The sequence below is a fragment of the Sceloporus undulatus genome, chromosome 1, assembly GCF_019175285.1.
Source record: "Sceloporus undulatus isolate JIND9_A2432 ecotype Alabama chromosome 1, SceUnd_v1.1, whole genome shotgun sequence".
Taxonomy (NCBI): domain Eukaryota; kingdom Metazoa; phylum Chordata; class Lepidosauria; order Squamata; family Phrynosomatidae; genus Sceloporus; species Sceloporus undulatus.
This window is the reverse complement of record NC_056522.1, coordinates 239,445,304-239,467,635: the sequence shown is the minus strand read 5'-3', so window position 1 is coordinate 239,467,635 and position 22,332 is coordinate 239,445,304. Positions and strand designations below refer to the sequence as shown.

General features: G+C 39.4%; 2 protein-coding genes across 4 annotated transcripts in view; both read left to right on the top strand.

Annotated features, from left to right (window-relative positions):
* SEC22A (SEC22 homolog A, vesicle trafficking protein) overlaps positions 1–22,332 on the top strand; it is a 1,054,631-nt gene that overhangs the window by 868,063 nt on the left and 164,236 nt on the right. The gene's annotated exons all lie outside the window — the stretch shown is intronic.
* Positions 1–22,332, top strand: part of PDIA5 (protein disulfide isomerase family A member 5) — a 213,893-nt gene that overhangs the window by 119,463 nt on the left and 72,098 nt on the right. For both annotated transcript variants that reach the window (XM_042445080.1, XM_042445081.1), the window contains 4 exons: positions 592–659; positions 10,516–10,607; positions 10,736–10,807; positions 16,318–16,454. In XM_042445080.1, coding sequence (XP_042301014.1) covers positions 592–659; positions 10,516–10,607; positions 10,736–10,807; positions 16,318–16,454 — 369 coding nt within the window. The remainder of the gene's footprint in view (positions 1–591; positions 660–10,515; positions 10,608–10,735; positions 10,808–16,317; positions 16,455–22,332) is intronic.

Sequence of the window (22,332 nt, the reverse complement as noted above, 5' to 3'; positions counted from 1 at the left end):
TGGGTTGTGTTTTGAAAGTCTCTCAGAGCTAGTGGTGTTCCAGCAAGTCCAGTTTTTATGGACCTGTTCTTTGTTGTTGTGCCTTCACTGGTTCAGGGTATTGGCTCCATAGTCCTGTGTTATTCTTCTCTGTGGGTTGTGTGAAGCACAGGTATAGTCAATAGTCTCTGTCCCCTGTCTCTATTGCCCCTTGGCAAGTTCTAGTGTATCTTCTTTTGATATAAAAAGGGACAGTGGCATGATTGATAAGTAGCTTGATTGGGGTGGGATGCCAAATATCATCTTTGGGACTTCAGTTCGTCCACTGTATCTAAATAAATTTCCAGAATGTACAGTTTTTAAAAGCAAAAATATCATTACAATAACTTATCAAAGAGACATAAGAAAAATATATACATTTGATTGTCTAAAACTTTGGAATATATGGCTGAGTGAAGGTGCTTAAATCTAGACCGTGGCCATTGAGACCTAACTGTGTTTCTGTTCAGTTGAAATGACAGGCTACACATAGAAGTATTGTTTGCTTGCTTTTGCTGTTGGAGAGTCACTTTAGCATTATGATTATTGATTTCTCTTTCTCTTTCCTGTTAGGGTGTGGAGTTTGCAAAAGAATGATGCCATCATTCCAACAAGCATCTACAGAACTGAAGGGCAAGTATGTAAGTGAGAGGAGTTGCAAGATTAATGGATGTTTGTTTTCTAAAAATACGACTTCATGCTTATGTGCATTTTAATGAATAGCTATGACAACAAAGAGATAGATAAATCTGCACATTAATGCAAATCCTACCATATTTGTAATAATCTCCTTTGTCACTTATTTTGATAGTATCAATCTGCTATTGTGGATCCAGAAAAACTTTTAGAATTCCAAGCTGGAAACAAATTTGATTTAATCTCAGAATAATTACAAATTAATATTGAAAAGATAGGTTATTGGTATTGCATTTCAAAAACGTGGTCTAACACACAAACTCCTGAGGTACATTAGACCTCACAGCATTCACTAAAATTTCTCATTTTTAAAAACAAAAGTGCTCAGGAAATAGAAGAGAAAGCAAAAGAGAAATTTAAAATATACATGTAGGTAAAATAAAGGAGAAAACAAAAATCAAACCAGTCTTCTGAGTTTATATTAAATAATGGAAGAAAGAAGTTCAGTGTACCCCAATCCTCTGCTAGGAATTTCTCCAAAAGAACATTACAAATAAGAAAGTAGTTTTGTTAGTCTGTGCTATGGCAGTATTGGTGCCTGTGTTCAGAGGAAACCAACTTGGAGGAAAATAAATCTCCTTGAGCGAAATACACCTTGGTGGTCCAGTACACTCGCCACTGTTTTTTAATGCCATATTTATTGTTGGTTTTTCTGTGTGCACAGACTAGATATAAACTTTTTCAACTCTAGTGCTCTTGAAAGTGACAGCGGTGCAAAAGTGAATTTATGAGAACTTAGCATTCTGCATATATTCTTTTACTCTGTTTCAGGTGTTTGCTAGAGAAAGAATGTGATCCCAGTTAGCTTAGACATTTGGTAGCTTTAATTGTCCATTCATTTATATAGGGGTGAACTGGACCCCTGAAAGCTTCATAATTTATATATATATTTTAAAGTGATTGAATGAGAAGGGGGATGAAATAGCACAAGATCCTAGACATCATAACTGTTGAATAATATATAGAGTGTGAAGCAATTCATGTTTGTTAATGATGTCTTACAAATATTTTAAACCTCTGCTGGGTTTATTAGCAACCCCATTAGCATAGGAGGATTAAAGAACCCCACTGTCTCATCATAGAAAGCAGAATGTCAGACATAAAAATAGTATGGCTTGTGTATTTCTTACATAGAATTCCAAAATCTGAAGCACATCAAAATCCAAAACTTTTTGAGCTGCAACACAAGTAGCATAGTATGTACCTGTACTGTATCTGCAAGGCTGGAGTGAGATGCTTCTAGAGAGAGATGTGAGGATCTGTTAAAGTGTGAGAATCATTCCTCCCAGCATTTCACAGATCCTCAGCCTCTCTCCAGCTTCATTAAGTCTCATTTTGTATATACAAATAGAGATATCCAAAATCTGAAGAAATCCAAAATACAGAACACTTCTGGTTCCAAGCCTTTCAGATGAGGGATGTTCAACCTGTAGCTAAAACAAAACAAAAAAAATTAACAAGCAGTAAACAAACAGAACAGCAAATTATTCAAACAGCCCATAGAAATGTGCATAGCTCTGTTACAGTAGCATAAAGAGTTTGGTGGCTTCCACATCAAGGTTGTGGGGTGTAGTGAATCTATTCTTTATTCCATTTTTTAAAGGAGCTAGTTTAGGAATAGAGTTCAGCACTTTGGATAGCTCTTTTAATCCCTAAAACAAAACACAGATCATATTCGTTATACCCTTGACATGGAAGCCACCGGCCATCCCAACCCACTTTAAACTGCACCTTAAATTATATGTCCAGATAGACTTCCTTGGGAGTGGATGTTCAAAGGGAGGATTCGGAATCAGGCAGCTCTCTAGATGCTGGACTACAATTCCTGCCAGAACTCACCAGCATAGTTTATATTAACCAATGGTGAGAGTGGCAGTTTAACTTTTCCTGAATGGGCACATCCTTCTCAATCTTGTCCTAAGGCTTGGTGCTACTACTGAAAAAGCCCTACCTGTGACACCTAGCTGTTGTGAGGGATGCACCTGCCTTATTGAACAGATTGCCTGGTAGAAATAATACATGAGAAAGCAAGCAAGACTATGGTCCAAAGCACACTACAGAAATAACCCAGTCTGAGACTGCTTTAACAGCCCCAGTTCGGTGCTAGGGAAATCTGGGAATTGTAGTTTATTGTGACACCAGAGCTCTCTGACCAAGAAGGCAAAACATCTCATAAACTTACAGTTCCCAGAATTCCCTATCATTGAGCCAGTGCAGTTAAAGTGATCTCAAACAGGATTATTTCTGCAGTGTGTTTTGGACCATTGTTTTGGCATTTGTACTACCGTACTGCAGACTGACTGGTTGAATAACTGATCATTTTATAATTAAACCTTTTAAATAATTGTAATTAAAATTATTAATATCATCGCTTTATAATTCAATTGTACTTTTAAGGTGATAGTTTTTTCAGCTCTGAAATATATAGCCTTTCCATGATACATTTTTAAAAATCAAATGTTCTATCAGTTTTCTATTTCAAGTACTTTTTTGCAGGATTGTACAGATTTATCTTCTGGGGTGGGTGGGGGAGTGGAGCACATAGACAGCTGGAGGAGCTATAGATCAGCAGAATAGAAATAAGAAAACTCTCCTGTATAAATAAAGTTCCTTACACTCATATAATGGGATTTTGGGCTTCAAAATAGCATTGAAAAATAAGATTGTACTAAAAAGTGTTCCTTACCACTACCTGACTAGCATTGTTTAAATTAATATTCGAGATCATGTTTACATATATTATATATATTATATAGCTAGCAATAATTCATAATCTAATTGCTAGAGTGTGAATTATTGCTAGCCTTTATAGATTACAATGTAATTCTTCCACACTTCTACCTTACTATTCCTTGTAATGTTAAAGTGTTGATAAATGAAATGGAATATAATTCTGTGGTATATTCTATAATTTCTTGGGGGGGGGGGGGGGGGGGGGATTTTAAAGTCCAAAATTTAGCCAGTTGAGTGTGACTGACAATTTGGCAGATTTGGTGAGGGAAATATTGGAGCATGGATTAAAAAACATGGTGAGATGCAAGCAAATTCAGAAATATCAACTTTGCCTTGTTTCATTTGAGGATGTGAGGAGACTAGAGTGTTTTCAAACTTAACTACATTTTATCTAGCCTATTTTAAGATAAAACAAACAGAAAAGTACAAAGAAAATTGAGTGTAAGGTATATAATGACATATGGAAAGGTTGAAACTGATGACTAATTCCTCTGCTCCTAAAATCACTGAAAGATATTTACACAAATATGAGTTCAGTTTCTAGGAAATAAATTCTGCTGAAATGAATTGTGCTTCTGATTGCTGTTTTGATATCCTCACTCCTTGCTGCATCTTGCCTGTTTTGTTGTTCTGCTGCAGGATTTTGCCATAGTTTGAAATCAAGTCAGATTTTTTCATATTAGAGCCTTCTGGCCCAGGTTTGATGATAGGTATCATTTAATTAAACTTGGAGAACTAGAAAAAATATGGATGTACTCAGTTTCGGATTGGAACCAGGATCTGTGAAATATTGGCTTTTCCAATATAATGCATACTGTTCATTCCAATTTATTGTTAAAAATAATACCTTGTAGAATTATGTAGTGCATTCTCAGACAAAAAGGATGGCACCTTGGTGTATTTGTACTGTTAGCCTGGCTTGGTAGGTTCCTGGTGCACATGCCTACAGTTGCCTAAGAGTAGAACTGTACAGTACATTGCCCTGGATGTGGCCTTGCTACCAAAAATGGGAAGTTGGATTCTGTAACACTGAAGCTTATTTAATACATATTGTCATGTCATTACATCATGTGTTTTGCTGCTCTTAATCCTCACCTTGGCTTTTCACTGGTGGAATGGTTTACATATGGCTAAATATTATAGGCGTGAGTTGAGTGTATCTGCATGACGTAGTTATAGCTATTTGACACAACTTTAACTTCCCTGGCCCCATCCTCTGGAATCCTAGGATTTGTATTTTTGTTGAGGCATTCTGCTAGTGTACTTTGAGTGCTAGTCTACTCACTGGAATAATAGCACTAGAGAAGTTCTCTAGCAGAAAATTCAAAGCATCTGAGGCCCCAGGATTTAATTTGATTGAACCATTACAGTTTAGGGAAACTAAAGTGTTATAACACTGTAGTCCAAATACAGTCTGACTCACACCAGGCCGGCGACAAACTTATACCCCCTCTGGTTACCCTGTAGTACCTAGTCTATATTCCGGTAGGAGAGTTTCTACTGTCTCTATTATGAATCGAACCATCTTCTCCCATAAGAGCTTGCCTGGGTGTTGAGACTTTGAGGGAAGCTCCTTCTTTCCATCCCTCCACCCATACAATGTGGGAGTGGGCCTTCTTGGTGATGATTGTGAGGCTCTGGAGCTCCCTTCGTAAAGAATCCAGAGTGCCTCCTTCCTTGCTGAACTTCCAGTAACAGGTGAAGACTTTTTTGTTTTGATTTTTGGCATTGATTATGGGAGAAAGCTTTTAATAATGTACTATATCATTCATATTTATTGTTTCTTAATGGACAAGCTTTAAATTTCTCTTTAATTCCATTGATAGTTTAAATACATTTTCACTTTTTTGTTTTTAGCAATGGGAGTTTTTATTTGTATTCAATGTTTGTAAGCTGCCTTGAGTTCCAGAGTTGGAAGAAAGGGGGTATAACTAAATAAAATAGCAGGACCAGCAACAGCAATAATAGTGGGAACATGTCTGAGTCCAGTGCAAGTGGTAAGGTCTGTTGTACTCTGCTCAAAAGGGTCATTCTGTAGATGTGGTGGACAAAATTCGATGCATTGCTTGTTGCGTGCTGAAAAACCAAACAAAGAGTTAAATATGTGGTCCTATAGTCATGTCATAGTCATATGGTAAACCACAAGAGATATTGGGTTTCTCCCCAACCATCCACCCTGCAATCCTTTGACAGTCTTGTCCAATTGGGAACAATGTATGCATGAACAAAAAGAATCCAGCTAGGCATTCAGGTGGGGGCAAAGTGTTGCTTAACAGGGAAAAGCAACTTCATGACTCTAGTATATAGAAATTGCTAATGGAAGGGCTTCCCTGTTAATCTGTCAGATGGTGTAGGTGTTAACTTCCCAGAATTGTGGGAAGAACACATTTCATATGTATTTTTTAAAGAACTCAATTCCAATAGTTCCTGAGCAACAGCTGACCTTCTTACATGGATGTTCTCCTTTAAGTTTTATTTCACGCTATCTGTGAGCACATTTGGTCTGAGTAGTTGCTTCATTGGGGATATTGGTATTAAATTCTTATGTAGCATGTAATGGTCAGGAGGAAATCCTGTTTTTGGATAGGGGTAAGTGGAACGGGGGAGGTGAGTTTTAATGCTATGTTGCTAAAGGGAGTTAAGCCTTTGATGTTATTAGTGAAGAGTTAATCTTCCAGTTGTATCTTCAGCAGCTATCCACCGAGGAATGTAGCAGGGAGATGGCCTGCATTTAAATCTAAAACCCATAGGAAGCTATACTGGCCTCTGCCTAGTTTTATTTTAAAAGTGCTCATGGCTTTGGGGAAGCAGAGAGGTAATTTATTGTTCCCTGCAAAAGATGTCAGGTCATGCACTCTGTATCCAAAGGCTATACTGCAACCTTGTTCATACTGTGGGCTGGTTCTACTCCCATTTTGGTAAAATATGGGAGTACACCAGGGTTGCAGCTGTGAAGATGAATTAAAGAACTGTGCCTATGTGCAGGGCTCCAAATAATAAGTCTAGAAATAGTGTCTCAAACCGGTATGGAGTTTGAAAAGGTCTACTAATTTCCCCTCGCTGAAGAGCATTGTAATTTATGGCAAGTTCCCAGTCTGGAGTTCAGACTTGATATCCATGAACTCTACTAGTTGGAGACTTGATCTGCCTGTTTTAAGCACTTAATAACTATGTATCCCTACATTTAAAAGAACTGTGTACAGATAACATTCTTTTTCTTCTTTTTTTGATTCAGAAGGAGTTGCTTTCTCCTAGTTTTGATAATTTAAAAAGGAGATTCCCACCAATGATTTTTCATTTATCTGAAATGAATAAACTAGTCTGCAGGTAGATAGACTCAATCAAGGAAGTCACAGCCTTGAGTAGGTCTGCTGAATAACTTGGATATCTCTCATTTATAGGGTTACCATAAGTTAAAGATAACTTCACAGCAATTAACAACAACATGAAGGTTAGTCTTCAGTGTACTAGTCTGATTGCATACATACAGTATTTGCACAACATGCCAAATCAATTTACACTTTCCACCCCTGCTGATTTCAGTGGCAGAAGCTAAACAATTCAGAGATATCCATTGTGATTTATTGTATGATGTGAAAACAGGCAGTTACCCTTCTCTATTCTGTTTCTTTCCTGAAAAAGCTCAAAGACTAACCAATAATGAACTCTTGATTCTTTCACTAGAATTTACTAGAGAACTTTACTTTTCCAGTAACTAGAAGGTTACTAGCGGAGAAACAAACCAGACAAGGGTAGATGTCTGTACAGTGGACCCTTGTTATACGCTGGGGTTTGGTTCCAAGATCCCCCGTGTATAACAAAATCCGTGTATACTCAAGTCCCATTAAATGCAATGACATAGCAACATGATGTCCCTTATAAAAAATGGAATATCAAGGTAAATTTATACTTTGTTGGAACATTTTCAAACCGTGTATGCTGGAATCCGTGTATAAAAAATCCGTGTATAAGAAGGACCGACTGTACTCACATAGCATGGTAGATGAACACAATGTATCTGGGAGTCCAAGTAGATCACAAGTTGAACATGAGTCAACAGTGCGATGTGGCAGCTAACAAGGCCAATGCAATTCTAGGGTGCATCATAAAAATATAGTGTCTAGATCAAGGGAAATAATAGTGCCACTGTATTCTGCTTTGGTCAGGCCCCACCTGGAATATTGTGTCCAGTTCTGGGCACCACAATTCAAAAAGGACAATGACAAACTGTAACATGTCCAAAGGAGGGCGACTAAAATGGTGAAGAGTCTGAAAACCATGCCCTATGAGGAACGACTTAGGGAGCTGGGGGTGTTTAGCCTGGAGAAGAGAAGGTTAAGAGGTAATATGAAAGCCCTGTTTAAATATTTGAAGGGATGTCATATTGAGGAGGGAGCAAGCTTGTTTTCTTCTGCTCCAGAGACTAGGACCCAGAGCAATGGATGCAAGTTACAGGAAAAGAGATTCCACCTCAACATTAGGAGGAACTTCCTGACAGTAAGGGCTGTTCGACAGTGGAACACACTCCCTCAGAGTGTAGTGGAGTCTCCCTCCTTGGAGGTCTTTAAACAGAGGCTGGATGGCCATCTGTCGGAGATGCTTTGATTTGGATTTCCTGCATGGCAGTGGGTTGGACTGGATGGCCCTTGTGGTCTCTTCCAACTCTGTGATTCTATGATTCTAATGCATAAACCAGTGCTCTAAAGTTTATTTAGCTTAAGAGTAGAAATTATGTAGTGCTCCAGTTGTTACACTTCAACCCCAGAAGTCTAAACCAGCATAGCAAATTGTATACTGTATACAATATTGGGCTTTCTACAAAACCACTTTCTTCAGGGTGTTGATTGCACCAGATGCATCATAATCATTCAGATGAGTTGCCTTATTTTTAGGGAATTTATAAGACTCAAATGTGCTCAAGATTCTTATAACAGACATATTTTTATTCATCACACCTAAGTAAATGCATTAAGGATGACCTGAATAAGATCAAGGAAAGAATGAACTTTTGTTGGACTTGACAGTTTTGACAAAATTGGTATTTTTGCCTTTCCCAGTTGTGTGAAAATTTATAGCTAACCTCAAGCAACATTTGTGAATTTTACAAGGAATTTCCAAGAAATAAAGTGTACATAAAGCAATGTACATACTGTATTTTGAAATGCAAATAATGTCAGCTGCTATATCCATTGATTCCTTAGCTACTGATTCAGCCATCCATGTCCTGAAAATATTTGTTAAAACATATACATTCCTAAAAGCAAACCTTGATTTTGCCATTTTGCACAAGGGGCACGATTTATGTGCATAGGTGGAGAGAAAATGATGGAAATATGTTTTGGTCAATGGGGAAAGATTGCATAAATTAGGATGAAAATGCAGTTGCGATGCAACCAAATTGAAGCTGAGAGCTTTTCACGCTTCTACGTAGGATTGTCTTGCCTTTTCCTTGCAAACTGTCCTGGTTTAGCTGAATGATCTCTTTCCACAGAACCAGTCAGGTTGCTTCACAGCTGAGTGGAAACTTGAATTCAGTTCTCACTAATTTATACCGGACATTCAGTGCACAAAAAAGCTCCGAGTATCTCTTCATGCATTTATATTTTTAGGTTTGCTGCTAAAAATGTAAGATCTTAACATACTAAATGTAAGCCTGTGTATCACTGAGGTGAAACTGGGAACCCATCAGCAAAGTCATCACACCCTAATGTGTGAAAAACTCTTTGGTAGAGCCTCTTCAGTGTTGATTCTTCCACTGTTAATGCTACAGTGAATTTAATTTGGGTTTCTGCTTAGGTAATAGTTGTTAATAGAAAGGCATCCATTAACAGGCTAACATATAAAAAGCATTTTGAATATGCATTTTCTGAGAGTTGTTTCTTTATGAGACAGTAGTGCTCTCCAGATATGCTGGACTCAGGGGTGTAATTACCAGGGGTGGGGGCAAAATGAGTGCATTTCACCTCAAATTCTGCACCTCAATAAAAAAATTTCTTCATTCCCAGAATTTCTAGCATTGGAGAGTGTGAGACACTGAAAATCATTCAATCTTAAAACTCTTCTTTGCTTTGTCCATATTCCCTTGGTAACTTTGCCTGCCCTCTATTTCTTTTCCATTTCCTTTTTCTTTTTTTGGATCCTAAAATGCATTTCTAAATGCTTTTCCCTTGCCATCTCATCAAGACCCTGGAAATACAGCAACCCACTAGCTAGTACACTTGCATGATTCCGGCTAATGTCTACTTTAAATGTTTTCCCTATGGTCTCTGGTTTCAGATAGAAGTATCTACACCAACACCTCCCAGAGAGGGGTCCCGGTTGCACTGGGCATGCATGGGAATTGGTGCCAAGGCTGCTTTTTGCTCTGAGCACCTGCTCAGAGTGAGCAAGTTTCAAGTCTCATGATGACTCCAGCTAGCACATCAGATCTTGCCCTAAAGTCTAGCAAGATTAAAAGTCTTGTGAGATTTGGAGATCTGCCAGGCCTGTAAAGTTCTACTGGGCCTATAAAGGCCTGCACACATGGAGGCCAGCCATTTTGAGGCTGATGATAGATGTATGCCTCTGTTATGATTGATTTACGATCCCTGTATATGCATTAAAATTGTGGCCATCTTTTAACCCATTCATCAACATCTGGCCTCCCTTTGTCCCTGAGCAACCATGTCATGTATGCAGTAGCTTGCCATGTAGTTTTGGAGATTTTCCCACATTGACTGCAGACATGTTTTTATGCCTTCTGTGAGCTAAAGAATGCTCCATATGAAACCGTAAGTGAACCCAATGCATTTTTCTGTATAAATGATGATGGGGAATCCTTGTATATGTGGAGATTTCACCCAAGTCATCCTTTTCATAAAGAAGTAGAATACCAGGAACTGTAAGCACCTAACCTGAACGATCCCATAGTGATGAAAACTGGAACATGTAGAAGACTCTGACAAGATTTGAAAACCAATATAAATATATTATCTTTGAAGTGAGAAAATTGCAAGTATTGCAATTAAAGAAGTTGCTCATACTTCAGAAGAGTTGTGTGGAGTAAAAAAATGTTTTTTGTTGTTGCAGGTACTTGCAGGAATGAATGTCTACTCAGCTGAATTTGAAAAAATAAAAGAGGAATATAATGTCCGGGGATACCCAACCATCTGCTATTTTGAGTCAGTCCCAACTTATTCTGCATGTAGATACTATTAAAACCAAATCACTGATTTTATTTATTCATACACACACACACACACACACACATATTTCTATATTGTAAATTCCTTACTTGTTGTTCTTACAGAAAAGGAAAATTCCTGTTCAACTTTGAAAACTACAGTGCTACAGCAAAGGACATAGCAGAGTGGTTGCAAAAGTAAGTCTCGGGTTCCTTCACTACATCACTGAGAACTGCACGTTTTAGTAAACACTCTTGGATCTGGGAAACAGATAGTTTTAATTACACTAGCAAAGTAAATAAAAGCCTGGTACTGATATATGAAAGATACACTTGTGTTATTGTTTGCTCTCACTTTTCATGATTTTTTTTTACCATTGCATGTATTTGCCAGTTGCAATTCTTTATTTTATCTGGACAATCAAAACAGCCCTAATCTGTGTACACACTTCATTTTGAAATTGTGGATGGTTCCCCTGAGTTTGACTTGTTGATGGCAGTGGGTAAACCATCTTGGATGCCCTTTTAACAGAAAGCAGGTTCTAAGTTGACTAAATCAAGTTAATTAAGGAGATTTTCAGTAATCTCACCTAACTGTGTGGTGAGGATTTGATCTTCTGTGACAGCATCCAGAAGCTTGTAGTAGATTTCCTACTTTTGACAGAGCCAGCAAAACTTTGTTTGCAAGAGCCAGCATAATTTCTTAGCTTTTGAAAAAGAACAAATTCCAGAAATACTACCCAACTTTTGAAGATTTAGCATATTAAACTGGATAGGAAAGAAAACATTCAGAGAAGAAGCTGACCCATGCAGAATTGATTGGCAGATGCATCTCGGAGGAGATTATATCCAGAGGTATACCTTCCTCTGGTGTCACCTGGTGTCTGTGGGGGGCTTCCAAAGAAGGAGATGCGGCCCTTCTAAAGTGGAAGGGGCAGGGCTTCTGCAAGGAGGTGCAGGGAAGCCAGGCAGCAAGGAGGGGAGGGGGGCAACTGGGTGTCACCCCCCTCTGGGGTGTCACCAGGTGTGATGTGAACCCTCGCATGCCTGTAGTGATGCTACTGATTATATCATTTGGTGTTGAATTGAAGCATGTTAGTTACAGAAACCAAGCAAATGCCTCAGAGCTCATTCACACCATTTTGTGACTTGTGTTTAAATGGTGTATGTAAACTGTCATCCTTTTACTATATTGCAAAAAGAATTTGCTTTGTGCAACAGTGCATGAGCCATTTGGGATCTGTGGGTAGCTTTTGTATTCAAATTGCACTCACAGTTCTGTTGACTTCAATATATTAATATATTTGGTCTCCTGATGGACTTTAAAGCATTTAGCTCTGCTGAAACATAGAGACAGTGCATTGTGGCCCGGACTATGTAGGTGGACCCAATATATTGTAGAGGTGCAAGGGAGGAGAATGAACATGGTAGTACAGATGGGAAAGGAGTCATACAAATGCTAAATCCCCAAATATCTTTACATATTATTTTCTGAGTTATCCTAATAACAACCTGCAGTAGAGATTAATGTTGCTATGGCCAGATTAGAGATTTGGGAGTAGGGCTGATGTTGAGAAGACAGTGAATTACCTTAGGCAGCTCTATGAGTTCATGGCCATGCTGAGATTTGCATGGGCACATCCAGCTCATGTTCTTAACTATTATGCCGTGCTAGATTGGTAGTCTTGATTTTCTTTGATCCCTTGCAAATCCCTGATTCCACATACATTATTGGCTGGATGAATTTTTCTCCTTTCCCCTACCTCTCAGTACTTAAAATTTTATGTTTCTCACTCTGCATGTGTATTATATTGCTTTCTACACTTCTAAATAAAGAGGCATTGTTATGTAGCTATTGATTCCATAAAAGATGTTTGTAATTTATAAATGGAGACAATGATTGCATATTTTGGTCCAGGCCTCCGAGGTGGAAAAGATCTGCTGGACCTGATCCTATTCCCCACCACCACTCCCTTCTCCTTTTGTGTCGTGTCTTTTAGATTGTAAGCCTGAGGGCAGGGAACCGTCTGACTAAAAAATTGATGTACAGCGCTGTGTAAACTTACAGCGCTTTATAAATAAAGGTTAATAATAATAATAATAATAATATATGGGAACTACTTCAATATCCTAGGTTATGGGGGGATAATTATTTGCAATGTGCCTTAATTTGTACTAAGTGTTATGAATGAGTCTGTGTACATCAGAGCTGGGAATGATCATGATTCAGGGACATTACATAGCATCCAGGTGTCTGGATGCATGGATCCAAGAGGGAAATTTTGTCCTTAACACTGATATAACTTTGGTGTATTAAAAAAGCAACATGTAGTATACACACACACAGATCCTTTCTTCTTCTGCCTGTGAGCAGTGGTGTATGCCTTTATCACCTGTAGCTTTTTCTTTGCCTTTTGGCTTAGCAATGATGCCCTTATCTCTTGGCTACCACATTAGAAGTGTCTAGAGTTATTTTTTCCTTTTTCTTTCCTTCAATCTGCTTACATTATAGACTGATAATCCTTGTAATATGCAATGCTTTTATATCGGTACTGTGACAGTTAGTGAATGCAGTGACTGAAGGCAAAGCAGAACAGCTGCCTACTATTCCCAATGATAATCTCTGCTAACAAGCTACTCTGGGCTTTGGCTGATACTTCAGCCATCCAGAGCAAAAGACACCTGTTTGTCCTCAATTAATTTCCATTGCACGCTTAATAGTTTCCCAAAAGGCAAAGTAATGCAGCAGCTTTTCCTTCCCTCCCCTAAAAGAAATCAATATTGAGGTTGGGGTGGGGAATAATTAATATTCAGAATCCATTCTATACTTTGGAAGCTACCCATAATTGAGGTTGCAGAGTATAATTTGTCTACAGTGTAAACCTGGCACATAGGCTCAGTAATAGTAATGAATTACTCAAAAGAATGTGTAGTATGAGTAGTCCAGTGCTCTGGGCATTGATTCAAAAAGGCCTGAAAAGTGTAATTGAAGAATGGTAGAACATATGTAGGCTCTATATGGGATAGAATAAACCTAATTAAAAAGAATAACAAGAACAAATCACTTTGCCAATTAATTCAGCCTCCTGTTGAAGACTGATAGTGGGTTTACAAAAAAAAAAAAAAGCCTTTTACAGCCTTGATAAAGGACTCGTAAATGCAGGACTTCCATTTATTTGATACTTGCCAACTGTTGTGAGTTAGTGAACAATCAAAAATTCATTCTGCTTTGCCTTTCTTCAAAAGGCAGGTTTGAGATTCTTCGTAGGCAAAAAGAAAGAAATTATCTGAGTAAAAACACAACTGTGAGAGAAGCCATATAACACTTGTGTGTGTTCGGAACATACCTGTCTTTGGGAGAAAAACTAAGAAGGAAGAACAAAGGTCCAAGACACACTGCAGAAATAATCCTGTTTGAGACAGCTTTAACTGCCCAGGCTCAATGCTAGGGAGTCCTGGGAATTGTAGTTTGTTTTGGCACCAGAACCCTCTGACAGAGAAGGCTAAATGTCTCACAAAACTACAATTCCCAGAATTTCCTAGCATTGAGCCACAGCAGTTAAAGTGGTCTCAAACTGGATGTTATTCTGCCTCTAGAACCAAATTTTCTGCTGAAGTAGTAATGCCCAGGAACACATCTATTTTTTAAGCTGACGTATACCTGTATATAAGTAATATAAGAGATTGTTATCTTTTATATACTCAGGTTATTTTTTCCAACAATAATCCTTAATTATTTACTATTTAACAGGATACATTCATACTCATGACAGCTATTCCTCTGTCACTGTGAACTCTAATGTTAAATTCAATATGCATGGTAAACTGAAAAATTAAATATTTATTGAACATCATTAACAGTGTTTCAGTGGGCATGTAGAAAGACATTTGAAAAGAGGTATGTGTCCAAGAAGTAACACAGGCCAAAATTTACCTGTGGTTTTACTACAGAAATTACTACATATTTATCTACAGTAAATGTGTTCCTATTAGCCTGATCCTTCAGCCTGCTCTCTGTTTTCTCAGGCAGCTGTTTTTCATGGGTAATTGTCTTGCTGACTGTGGGCTGTGTCACAGCCCACAGTCAGCACATCACACCTCAAGTAGGCTGAAGAGCATTTCCATCTTCTCCTCCACTCAAATGTCTATATTCATTGCCTTCCACTTTAAAAAAAGCAGAGCTTTTCCAGGTTGTGAGACACATATGTGTGTTTATTTGCAGTTGCCTTGTTTCACATCTGTCAATATTGAGTCACATTGATGATAGTGTGTTTGATGATTTATAGCATTTGTTTGTCATGCTTTCCTTCCAAGTATGATAGTATTGATTTGTTTATTAAGGGTTCTCTTCTAGAGATTTTGTGCAAGAGGCACATTTGTACAGTCCTTGCAGTCAGCTTCTGGCTCTGATTGTCTACTGTCATTGTTCACATAATCATTTTACATGACAAATGCATAAAATGTCAAGCTGTTGTGAAGTATGTTTAGAAACAAATCTATGAATGACTGTCTAAACTGGCTCTCAGACTAAAATTTGCCAACACAGTAGGAACTTGCTCAAGTGGATAGAGAATGATGGAAGAATAGATTTTGAAGCTTAAGAGTTTTTAGGAGGAAGTTTAGGGCATGTAGAATCAGCAACATTTTAAAAACATTTGAAGAGATAAGGTAGATAATTTTGGTATCACTGGAGTACTAGAATTTCAAAACTCAATGAATGATTTCTGAATATAAGGCCCAAAGGTTTCCCCTTTGTTCTAGCTTTTGATTATTCATTAAAACAATAACAAATACACTTCAAGGATTGAAGGACAACCTTTGACAGAGTGGAGCGTAATGTGTCAGAGGATGAGATATGAGCTAGAAGAGTCTCTTTCAGATCTGAGCTCAGCTGTGAGCTCACTGATCCCTGAGCCTTTCCCTAGTAGTATAGCCATAACTCTCTCCAGTGTTAACAGTCATTACTAGAATAATTCATTTGGCAGTACTTCATTCTACTGGGCAATCAATTTCAAATTGTTTTGACTTATAAATCTAGATGCCATTCTTCTTATCTGATAATTCATGCTCATTTCTGTCCTCTTTTTCTTAAAATCCAAGTGTACTTTATTGTTTTGGAGTACTTTGTAATATAACAAAGACATTCTTCTCTAGCCTCATGTGTAGTCTCTCTGTTGTTTTCCCCATTAGCTGATTGCTGTTGTACCAGGGGGAAAAAAAAGGTTATATGCTCATTGTTGGCTATGCCAGGTATCATGGGATGAAAGCTGTGTGTAAATTTTCTGTAACTTATATACTGAATAGTATGTTCTATATGCTTGTATTTGAAATCAACTGCATTGTTCACTGATTCTGTTGGATTACCTTTCCAACTTTTTTGTCAAATCTCAGTAGAACTATTATAACAAGAAGGAATGAGGTTAATAAAGCATGTCTGCTATTCTATTATAAAACTATTCCTGTTTGTACCACAATTATTTCTGCTGTTTCTACAAATTTCAAGGTCTGGTGCCCATCCTCCCCACCTTCATTTTATCTGCATTTCAATGATTAGTAGAGGTGCACCTTTATTGAGTTAGCCTGGAGTTAGCCTGGTGCCTATTAACATATGCCTAACTGGCTGCATTTCTTAAGATCCATTTGGTTGAAGCAGCTGCTTTACAGTCTCAAGCAGCTTGTTCTAAACAGTGACTCTTTGTTTTTTAAAGTCCTCAGCCACCTAAACCACAGACTCCTGAGACTCCTTGGTCAGAAGAGGATAATGTTGTTTATCACCTAACAGATGATGACTTTGACAAGTTTATCAAGGAGCATTCTTCTGTCTTAGTGATGTTCTACGCACCATGTGAGTATTTTTTCTTTTCGGTAATTGTTCATATCCATGTTTGCATCATCGGCTTAGTGAATGGAACTAGGTAAGGAAATTTAATATGTTTCAGAATCTGTGAATATGAATCATAAATGTCACAGCACTAATACGTTACTCAAAAGTCTTGCAAGGGTAATTGACTTATTCACATAAGGATGACAGGTCCAGGGACAGTAGCAGTATAGAAATATGTAGTTCAGTCAAAAGCAGTGTTTTTTTAATGTCAATAATTACTGAAGATGGGAATCATGCAGCCTTCCAGATGTTGTTGGACTACAAATCCTAGATTTCCCCACCTTTTGCTATGTTGGTGAGTGCTGCTCACTAAGGCCAACAACATCTGGAGGGCCACATACATCCCACTTGATCTTACCATGGGACACAGCCTTTATGTGTTACACTATGACACTATATAGATGGGCCCTATTGGGCGCCGTTATTACGCATGAGGGGCAGCGCTTCCCAATGCACCTTACCCCTCGCACATAACGAGGGCGTAAAAATGGTGGCGCCCTATACACATGGGCGTTGCCATTTTGACGTGACGGACACCTAGTGTCCACACGTCGCAGCGCCTTGATGACGCCGCAAGTGCACCATTGGCACCTTGTGGCATCACAGCAGCGCCGGAAAAAGAAGCCGCTTTTTGCAGCTTCTTTTTGCTGTGCGAGGGAGCCACACGGTTTGTCCGCTGCAGCTCCCTTGTGCAGCAAACAAGGGCGGCGGCATCCTAATTTCAGAAATGAAAATATATTTAGTGCTTTATTGTGTTGAAGTATTTTGTAATGTTAAGAGTATATCAAGGATGTTCTTCTCTAGCCTCATGACAGTCCTGTGGAGGTGATCAGATGTCCAACTGATCCCATTTTACAAATAAGGACAGAGAATTAGCTGATCATGAACTGTTATCAAGAGTGATGTTGGATTAATCGGAAATGCAGTGTAGGCTGTCTAATTTTCCAGTCCAGTATTTTTACGCACAATTCTAAATATACACTGGACTGACTATGTGACAAATGTTGCTGTCCTCGAGCAAGCAGGGATCACCAGCGTTGAGGCCATGCTATGGAGGACGCAGCTGTGCTGGGCAGGACACGTTTCTAGGATGAAGGACCATCGCCTCCCCAAAATAGTATTCTATGGTGAACTCACCACGGGTCAGCGTAAGAGGGGTGCCCCAAAGAAGAGATACAAGGACTCCCTAAAACAACATCTCAGGTTTGGCCAGATAGATCACAAACAATGGTCCTCCCTGGCCTCGCATCGGGAGGCATGGAGACGCACTATCCATGACGCTGCAGCCTTCTTCGAAAGCTCACGCCGAACGAGCCTCGAAGAGAAACGACAACGCAGAAAGAACCGCAACCTGGAAACATCACCCAAGGAGACTTTCTGCTGTGCTTTCTGCAACCGGACCTGCTTATCCTGAATTGGCCTTTTTAGTCACCAACACGCTTGTACAAAGCACGGGATGAGTCCTTCCTGAATCTTCGTTCGTGAAGCAAAGCCAGAGAGAGAGATTTTTATGCAACACAGCTTGCTGTAAATGCTTTTTATATTTGAAAGTGGAAGCTACAATAACTGTAAAATGCACACATGTAGACTTCTCCTCCTTTTTTGCAGTGCTAGAGAGGGTAACAGTAGTGATTTACTAAACAGAGTTCAGAGTCGAGTACTTTTCTTCTAGAAATCCCCTGCAGGCAACATTAACTGAAGGTGAATATGCAAGATAATTAACAAAAGACAGCTATCATAAACAGTTATCTCCATGATTAAAAGATCTTCTCCAGACACTTTTCATATTTGCTAATGGAATCAGCTTTAAAATGTTAGCAGATAAGATTATTCCATCAAAGCAATGCAGTAAAGAATTTATTTCAACCTTGTATTGACTTGAAAGGTTACAAATGCATTAGCTCAAGAACAAGAAATGTCAAACAAAGGCTAAGGGTGATGTACACTAAAATATGCACCTAATTTCTTCTTATAAATTGGAAATTTGTTGTGCAGTTTACAGCACTGGTTCGGAGTTATTTGTATACAGTTGCATTGTCTTAATGGCCTACCAATCTTGAGTTCATCACTTGTGCTTTTGGAGAGGAGACAGAATTGTAATGGTCTGTTGATTACAATGTCAAAATATTTAATAGGCTATAAGTGTAGTGCAATTCACAGACACATATCAGGGCCAACAGGTCTTCAAGTTAGACCAACCTACATGTTTTGATACTTGGTGGAGAAATTTTGAAATGACTTCACTGGTAAAAATACATTAATGGTAGGTCTGGTGGTAAAGGTTAACCTAAATTTTCAGTTGATGATTCACTAGCTAGTTTCTTCAGATATTTTTTAAAAAACCCAAATTTAGGTTTCATTTCATATCCTTGAATGGACCAATGTGCCCCCCCCCCCAAAAAAAAACTGGGGGGGGGGGAAGCTGCATACCTTGAATTCATGTCTTTCTTGGCACATCTTTCTGTGTGATAAGATGTTGTGCTTCCCTATTAGAGCAGTAATTCCCCTTATGAAATGACCTGAAGGCTTATGGTGCAAGTTTCCTATTCATTCCAACTGGCTCTTTCTAATGATTTTTCACTGGCATCAGGGGTCATAGTAGATATGGAAATACTGAAGGTGTAAAGAAATCCAACATGGAAGTGGCTAGAGTACCATTTAATTCTGCTGTTCCCACCACCACCAGCAGCTTTTGGAGGTATTGTAGCCTTTGCCCCCTGTTTTAGCAGCAAAGTTCCACTCCTGAAAGCCTTTGAGAGAGGAAACGAAGCTTTGCCTTCTATTCCCACTTCATGCTTTTCTCTGGTACTCATTCAGAGGAGCAGCATTCTGCAGCTAAGACAGAACTGTGAGCATGTTGCCCATTTTCTGCATATTATATCTGTCAGCGAATGTGGCTTTTTCTGTCACTTTCAAGCAGAGAGCACAACAAGACAGTCACTCTTCACTGGCATTTGGGCAGTCACTCTAGGGATGTTGTTATGTCAGCTTGGTTTAAGGCTGAATGCTTTTACTCAGAACAGATGGCTAAAGTCCCTCATGCCTTCTCTATTATTGCAGGTTACTTTAATGCACGGACAGGATCATATCTGATGGATCTCTCTTTTCACTGCAACCCTTAAAAAACAAGCAAGTAAAAGCTAGCTTATGCCATCAGTCCTGCAGGGATAGGTCTGCTCTAGTTCATTTCAAATAATGATTTGTATATTCTGAACAGCTCTAGTCCTAAGGACTTATGGGGAGAATTTACATTTGTTTCTCCAGGGGTTCAAGTGCCATTGATTATATTTTAATCTCTAAATACCTGAAAACATTGGGGTTTAACCTCAGAGTAGTGAAGTATTCTGACAGTGACTGTCTGCCTTGGAATGGTCTCTGAGTTTACCAGGCTTGCTAAAGTTAGATTTGCAGTACTGCTTATCTGTAACCTCAATTTATATTACAAATACAATAAAGATAAATGGCAAACTGATACAAGAAAGGCCTTCAACAGGCTAATCCAGTCACACCCTACTACAAATTGCATCAGCCAAATTAAAGTAAGTATGGCTTATGAGAGAAGGTCATACAGGGTCTGTACACCTCTCTTCAGGTTGGCCCCTAAAGCCCATATCAATAGGTGGTATGACAAGGAGTGTGCCAATCACAGGTGAACTACAACAACCATTTATTATACTTATCATGCAACTAATGAGCACCAGGTACCTCACTCCTATTATGAGTTAAGAAATCTAAAAAAAAGTGAGGATACCACAGAAACCTGGCATATCAGGATCTGTACATAACTGTAATGGAAGGCCACACTGCCATATAGTGGCATCATGAGGGTTGGTTCCACCAGAAGGGACTGTAGACTGCCATGCCCTGCCCTGCCCTTCCTCCCTGCCTTCCTCTCCTGCTGCGTCAATGGTCTGCTTCCCCGGCACCTACCCACCACCCAAACAGATACAGAAAGGGCTGCTGAGTGGTGGAAGCATGCCCTAACCTAAAAGAAGGGACTGATGCCAGCAGCAGCTGAGCAGCTGTCCAGACAGGAAAGAGAGGCAATGATGGAAGAAAGGGGAGGAATCCATGGTGCCACTGCTCCACAACTGGAGACACCCCATTTCCTGGCTGTCCAGGAGCCGTACCAGATCTGGAAGTGGTGGTTGGATGGTAGAAGCACCAAGCAGGTGTCACCCTGCAGAGGCGTCACCCAATGCAGTACACACACTCTGCACCTTAGTGACACCCCTTTTCATCCTTCTTTATGTCAATGATGCAGTACAATACTAATTTCTTAGACTCATTTGGTTCTTAGGAGACTATTGATGGACTTCTATGAATATTGTATCAATAATCTCCCAACAATTAAAACCAAAAGTTCTGGGTTTTGCCAAAAGGAAGACCAGGTTCCCATTGTCCTTAGAGAATAATAGAATTGAACAGGTGGTTTCATATAATATCTGGGTATATGGTTTCAGGAAGCTACAAGTTGAAAGGTCCAGGAAAATATATTAAATCTAAAGCAAAACAAAATATGAGAACAATAATTCTCTTCTTCTTCATTAGGATGCTGATTTTTCCCCAGCAGCTCTTTTTAAGCTAAGATAGACTCACAGATACTTTCTGAGATCCCAATTTGGTTTCCTCTCATTAAAAGCTCTCTTGAAGGAATCCAATCTATTTGTCTTAGGTTAATGTTGGGTATCCCAGGTGTGTTGTTGGATCTGATCCTTACTTGGAGTCTGGCTTAAATTCCCTAAAATGTCTGGCATGGACTTACTCTATCCATTTTGACCTCGCTGTCGCCTTACACTTCTACCATAATCACTAGCTTTACCATGCCTTATCTTGGTTGGTTATCTATCCCAAAATACAGAAAGGCCTCTTCCTTGCAAGTTTTAATGCCCATCCCTCTAACCTGTTAACTGGCAGATTTCATTAAACACCGTTGAACAAGAGATGCTGCCCCTGTGATAATCATTAAATTGCAACTATATGCCATTTACTTTTCCACTGCAGTTTTTATCAGGCCACCATAATATCCCATCACACAATGTTTCCCTGGTTGCTGCTCTGAGTCTTTTGTGGCTATTCTGCTCTAGAGCTCTGACAAATTGCTCACTCAGCAAGTGGCAAAATTTAAGCCTCGTTATTTTAGCCAGACTATTCTTGTTAATGCAAGTCTACTATATTTAATACACTATATTTTTAAGACCACCAGTTTGATTTAGCTGTATTTATATTGTTAATCTGAATGTCCACTGGTTCTGTTTGAAAATGTGTTTTAACATGTTCTTCTAATAGTCTGTTGACTGCAGTAAAGTAATGATATATGTAAGACAATCACTCTTGACAGGCAAATACACCATATAAAAGAGGGTACTGAGTACTTGTGTTTCATACTCTGGCGGGTTACAAACGGCCCTCAAGGGGCCGTTTTCCCGCCGCCGCCATTCGCTGCGCAGGGAAGCCCCAGCTGCCAGACCGCGAGGCTTCCCTGCGCAGCAAAAAAGGAGCAGCGAAATGCCGCTCCTTTTTTGAACGCGGAAGTGGCGCCGCGAGGGGTGGAGTGCGCCCTCGCGACGTCACTTCCGCCGCGACACGTCTGGACGCACAGCGTCCAGTACGTCAACATGGCGGCGCCCATGTGGATGGGCACCGCAAAAAAGTACGCGCTCCGCGCGTACTGGGAGGAAGGGCCGTCAGGAAGGTAAGAACCTTCCTAACCCTAATACGGCCCTTCCTAACCCTAGTACGCGCGGAGCGCGTACTTTATGGTGGTTTGTAACCCGCCTCTGTAAGACAGAGTGAGCTGATCCTGAGGCTAGCAGTCAGGATAATACATGTTCTGAAG